The sequence below is a fragment of the Rhinoderma darwinii genome, chromosome 3 (assembly GCF_050947455.1).
Source record: "Rhinoderma darwinii isolate aRhiDar2 chromosome 3, aRhiDar2.hap1, whole genome shotgun sequence".
In the NCBI taxonomy this organism is placed as follows: domain Eukaryota; kingdom Metazoa; phylum Chordata; class Amphibia; order Anura; family Rhinodermatidae; genus Rhinoderma; species Rhinoderma darwinii.
The window spans coordinates 92,552,166-92,557,630 of NC_134689.1; the positions used below are offsets into that span (position 1 = coordinate 92,552,166).

The 5,465-nt window shown below is 34.4% G+C and overlaps 1 protein-coding gene across 1 annotated transcript; it reads left to right on the top strand.

Annotated features, from left to right (window-relative positions):
* Positions 1-1,062: 1,062 nt before the first annotated feature.
* On the top strand, positions 1,063-5,225 carry LOC142751035 (serine protease inhibitor Kazal-type 1-like). The gene is made up of 4 exons (XM_075860006.1): positions 1,063-1,172; positions 1,393-1,433; positions 2,863-2,972; positions 4,701-5,225. The coding sequence occupies exons 1-4, from the start codon at positions 1,115-1,117 to the stop codon at positions 4,744-4,746; spliced, it is 255 nt and encodes an 84-aa protein (XP_075716121.1). The 5' UTR covers positions 1,063-1,114; the 3' UTR covers positions 4,747-5,225.
* The last annotated feature ends 240 nt before the right edge of the window (positions 5,226-5,465 follow it).

The window sequence follows — 5,465 nt, forward strand, 5'->3', positions numbered from 1 at the left end:
CTCAGCCAACTAATATATATTGTTCAATGATTCTCAATGACTATGTTCTGTCATGCACTTAAAGAGGCTCTGTCACCAGATTTTGCAACCCCTATCTGCTATTGCAGCAGATAGGCGCTGCAATGTAGATTACAGTAACGTTTTTATTTTTAAAAAACGAGCATTTTTGGCCAAGTTATGACCATTTTTGTAGTTATGCAAATGAGGCTTGCAAAAGTCCAAGTGGGTGTGTTTAAAAGTAAAAGTCCAAGTGGGTGTGTATTATGTGCGTACATCGGGGCGTTTTTAATACTTTTACTAGCTAGGCGCTCTGAAGAGAAGTAACATCCTCTTCTCTTCAGAACGCCCAGCTTCTGACAGTGCAGACCTGTGACGTCACTCACAGGTCCTGCATCGTGACGGCCACATCGACTTACCTGCAAACGCTGATGCTGCTGCAGAATCAACTGTAGCCTCTGGTGCCGATGTGGCCGTCACGATGCAGGACCTGTGAGTGACGTCACAGGTCTGCACTGTCAGAAGCTGGGCGTTCTGAAGAGAAGAGGATGTTACTTCTCTTCAGAGCGCCTAGCTAGTAAAAGTATTAAAAACGCCCCGATGTACGCACATAATACACACCCACTTGGACTTTTACTTTTAAACACACCCACTTGGACTTTTGCAAGCCTCATTTGCATAACTACAAAAATGGTCATAACTTGGCCAAAAATGCTCGTTTTTTAAAAATAAAAACGTTACTGTAATCTACATTGCAGCGCCTATCTGCTGCAATAGCAGATAGGGGTTGCAAAATCTGGTGACAGAGCCTCTTTAACTGCAATGACTGACCAACCGGGTACATTTTAACTGTTTTCTATTTTATGACCTCATTTCTATATTTGTTTAGTATCACTTTCAGTTAACACATATATTGCCACCATGCAATGCACAGTGATATTAATTACGTAGTTGTTATTGTCTCTGTTAATGGATAACCCAAATAACATGACCACAGATAGCGAGTTCTATAAAAGAGTGACTTGTTAACCTGTTGATTATTCACCAATACTTTCCATCTACAAACCCTACGGCTGAACATTTCCTAAATTTTTAATAGAGCTAACTACCTACAAACATGATCTTTAGAGTTATCCTGTCGATGATGACAATGATTCTTCTTTGTCTTCTTTTGGGTGAGTTACCAGTTACTGTAGTAGACTGACTATTGCATATTAAAAAAACTTAGTCTTAAATATTTTTTTTTAATTTCAGCTTGTACCACAGCAGTGATAAAAATAGTGAAGTAACACTAGTTTTATGTTCTTGCAATGATAAGGCTAAAGGTTAAACTAGAACAGTTGAGATCAAGAGTATTGGTGACATATGCTGACAATGATTTCTTTGCAATTGCAGGTACTGCAAAGACTAACCCTGCTTCAGATGAAGGAAGAGAGGTAAAATCACAGTACCTGTATTGAAACAACATCCGTTCTTGGTCTAAATGTTAGCCACATGTGCTACATTACACTTACAAATTCCTTGTCTAGAGTTAAATGAAAGCTCTAATTTACAGCTAATTTTAGTATTAAAGTAGACAACACCATTATGAGCAGTTTCCTAATGCAATGCAGAATCACTGTTTTTTGGAAGCCAGTGTGAACTAATAATCCTGAAGGGCTGTAGGTAATTTCAGGATTCTTGCTGCTGTCCTACAGGCACTGTTAGGCATTGTTTGCTCCTTTGACAGGCGTCATAAAAGTCCATATGAGTACTCCATTGGACTCATAAACATCAACTGTATTCTAATTTTTTGCAGTCCTGTAAGTTTATAAATGGATTTTGCCGATATCTAAAGATAGCAATTCCGATAATAATAATATTATGTTGGATTGTAACTCATTGCTATTCAGTAAATTCTTTACTGATGGCTAATTATAGTATACATTTTCTCTTTATTTTTTATTTGAATCCCCAATTTGGAACAATCTTAAGAATGTGATCATATTACCACCAGATTTTCTGGTATTCCATACTTTTGGCCGCAAGAGAGTCTTATATTTTCCTATGTAAAGCAAAAGTACTATAAGTATATAGTATCCATGAAATAATAGCAATATAGCTAGTAATGGCATATGTACTGCATATTGTACAATCCTTGAAGTAACATGCACTATAAGGGTATGTGAGAATAGGCTCGCCTTTGAGTAGTGCATGTTTACAGATCTGGGAAATTTTCTTATTTGGTTACCATGGATAATAATTATAATGATGATAATAATAATAATAATAATAATAATAATAATAATAATAATAATAAGTTAAAGAATTATAAAATAATGAAAACATTTTTATTTTTATTACTGAAAGAGGCATAATGATTGCTCACTCAAATTACATTGTTATTGTAACCCACAAGTTTTTCATTTATCATATTTAATTTATTTTCCATTGCTTATATAGCACCAACATATTTTGTATAACTATACAGAGATTGTCACCATTCATATCAATCCCTGTCTTTAAAAGTGCTCACAATCTAATTTCCCTATCTCAGCCAGACACTAGGGACAATTTCATATGAAGCCATTTAACCTATTAGTACAGTATGTCTTTGAAGTGTGGAGTATTCATGAGGAGAGCATACAATCCATACAGAAGTCACCCTTTGTTGAATTCGAGCCCAGGACCCCAGAAATTAAAAGCAACAGTGTTAAGCATTGAGCCACTCTGCTGCTCCTATTATATTTATCTGGACAACCAATAAAAAATGTCTTAATTACTTTGAAGGAGACTGTTGGGATTTCCCACAATATTGTCAGTAAATGTACATTGCTATATTGACCACAAGAAAATAGTTGAAATAATAGTGGAAATCTATTACAGCCTAAATGTGACGTAGGTGCGACAGCAAGATGCCCACGGAATTATGACCCTGTGTGTGGCAGCGATCAACATACATATGACAATGAATGTCTGCTCTGTATGGAAAAGATGTAAGTACAATTACTATTTTCTTCATGTTGTACCTGGCCATATGCTCCTGGCTACCAGCAAACATTTTAATATATATATATATATATATATATATATATATATATATATATATATATATATATATATATATATATACATATATATACATATATATATATATACACATATAGAAAGGGAAAACTTGCAGCACTCCAGTATGAAAAAATGGTGGTTTATTCAGTCAAACACACAGCAACGTTTCAATCAATCCTACAATAGGACCTTTCTCAAGCATGCAATAATGAATGTGTTAAATGATCACAAATATTTGAGCATATAAAACATTTTATTGAATCACATGTTAAAATGTAATACAATAGCGTAAAATATAAGAAAGGGTATCAAGAAAAGTCCACAAATACAAACACTCCTCACCCCTGATGAAGCCTTGCGGCGAAACGCGTTGAGTGTGTAAGAGGGCTCCTGGTACATCTCGACTGGTTATCTCATTGTTCCTCTGCATTTGACCTTGTCTTTGATTCTTCCTATGCTTGGCCAATGTGGTCCTATCTTAACATTGGCATTTCTGGACAGATCCTTTGTCCTCATACATCTCTTCTGGGCTCTCATGCAGACCATTTACAATGTAATATGTTAGGTCATAGGTGTTATTGCCAGTAGCCCACCCAGTAATAGCTTGTCTGTTTCGACTTTCCTTGATACCCTTTCCTATATTTTATACAATTGCTGTACATTTTAACATGTGATTCAATAAAATCGTGTTTTCATATGCTCAAATATTTGTAGTCGTTTAGCACATTCATTATTGGCGTATATCTATAGCAATTTGGTGCAGACCCATATACCCTAAGGGCACTTGCATGTTGATGTTCAAACATATATTTAAAAGCAGACATATCATGAAAATGATGATGACAACACCTCCATTATGTCCATATAATGATCCCTAATTTTTATAATACATATGTATTATTATGAAAGAATCATACAGAAATAAGGAGTATCCTAGTTGCCTGTTTCACAGTTGAATTAACCAGATACAAATTGGGGAGGTAGCAGAGACAGGAAAAATAAAGTAAAAAAGAGGAAGTAATTTATATTGAGTCAACTATGACCAGATAGTGGTCCTATCATATTCTTATTACTAAAAGTGCTGAGTTCTAGAAGTCTCTGCAGAAAAATTGCGAAAAGTAGCCTAGGGAAGACATATGTCTTTGATTTCTCTATGGTCCTTTGTTTCCCAGTAACTGAGTAAGTTACCATTTTGTCTACTGCTGTTGTGCATGCTTATATCACTCACTTCCATGTGTTTAGATCTGTTCAGTTTTCTTGTTTAAATGAAAAAAAAACAAGTAAAATAAAGAAATAAGGCATCTCCATTTACTGGAGAAGAAATTGTACTCAGACTCAGTCCATCATATTAGCTTGTCATAAAGTAGAGATCAACAGTTGTCTAGTATTCAAACATTTTGAAGATTTGGGGTAAACTAGTCACCATCATTCTTTAACAGTCTTCTGTTTTTCCTTCTGTAAGTTTTATCTAACTGGAAAGGAAAGTAAAAAGTACTGTACATCAAGGCTATGAGAAGAACAACATCTGTCTTTTTGGATTAACGTTGCCAAACCTATTAGCAGTATATCAATAAGGATGTGAATAAGCAGCTTATATAAACTCTGAGTATATATTATGCTCTTGCTTGATATCTCTCGTATGTTCTTGTTTCCAGAAAGAAGAACATTCAAATTAAAGTCTCCAAAAATGGAAGATGCTGAAGATTTTGATTCAGTTACAAGAAAGCCAAAGTTGTCTGTCACATTCATTGCTATGTAGTTTTATTAAACATTGTCATAATGCATTGTGTAGTTTTCATAGGACTGTGATTGTCACATAAAAAAGTGTTACATTTACATAGAAACTATTATATTAAGAGTAAAAAGAAAAATTATGTTATAATAGAAATATCAGAGAAATGTCAATAGTGACTAAAGTCCTTACTGTCACTGAGATGTCCATGATACAAAAGTTCTTCAATGTCTTACTTAATGAAAAGTCAGCATTTGAGTCAAGAGATGTTTCTCTTTATAAGTTCCTAATAGCTTGTGTCTGCATATGTTCTATTTAGAAAGTAAGGCTATAATAGCTTTCTGCATCTAAGTTCTTAATTTTTACCTAATAAATAAAACATCTGTAAAGTAAGTTAACGGTTGACTGCTCATTATTAGTTTTCTCTTGATAAGGGTCTAGCTGCCACGTTGAAGAAGTAACTTTTCATTGTTTACTAATATTTATCCAACCAATCCTTCCTTTAACCCCTTAGTGACCAACCTATTTTAGGCCCTAGTGACCAAGCTATTTTTTGTTTTCATTTTTCTATAGTCACATTCAAAGAGCTATAACTTTTTTAATTTTCCATCGACATAGCTGTATGAGGATTTGCTTTTTGCGGGATTAGTTGTACTTTTTGGGATGCATATAATTTTTTGATTAACTT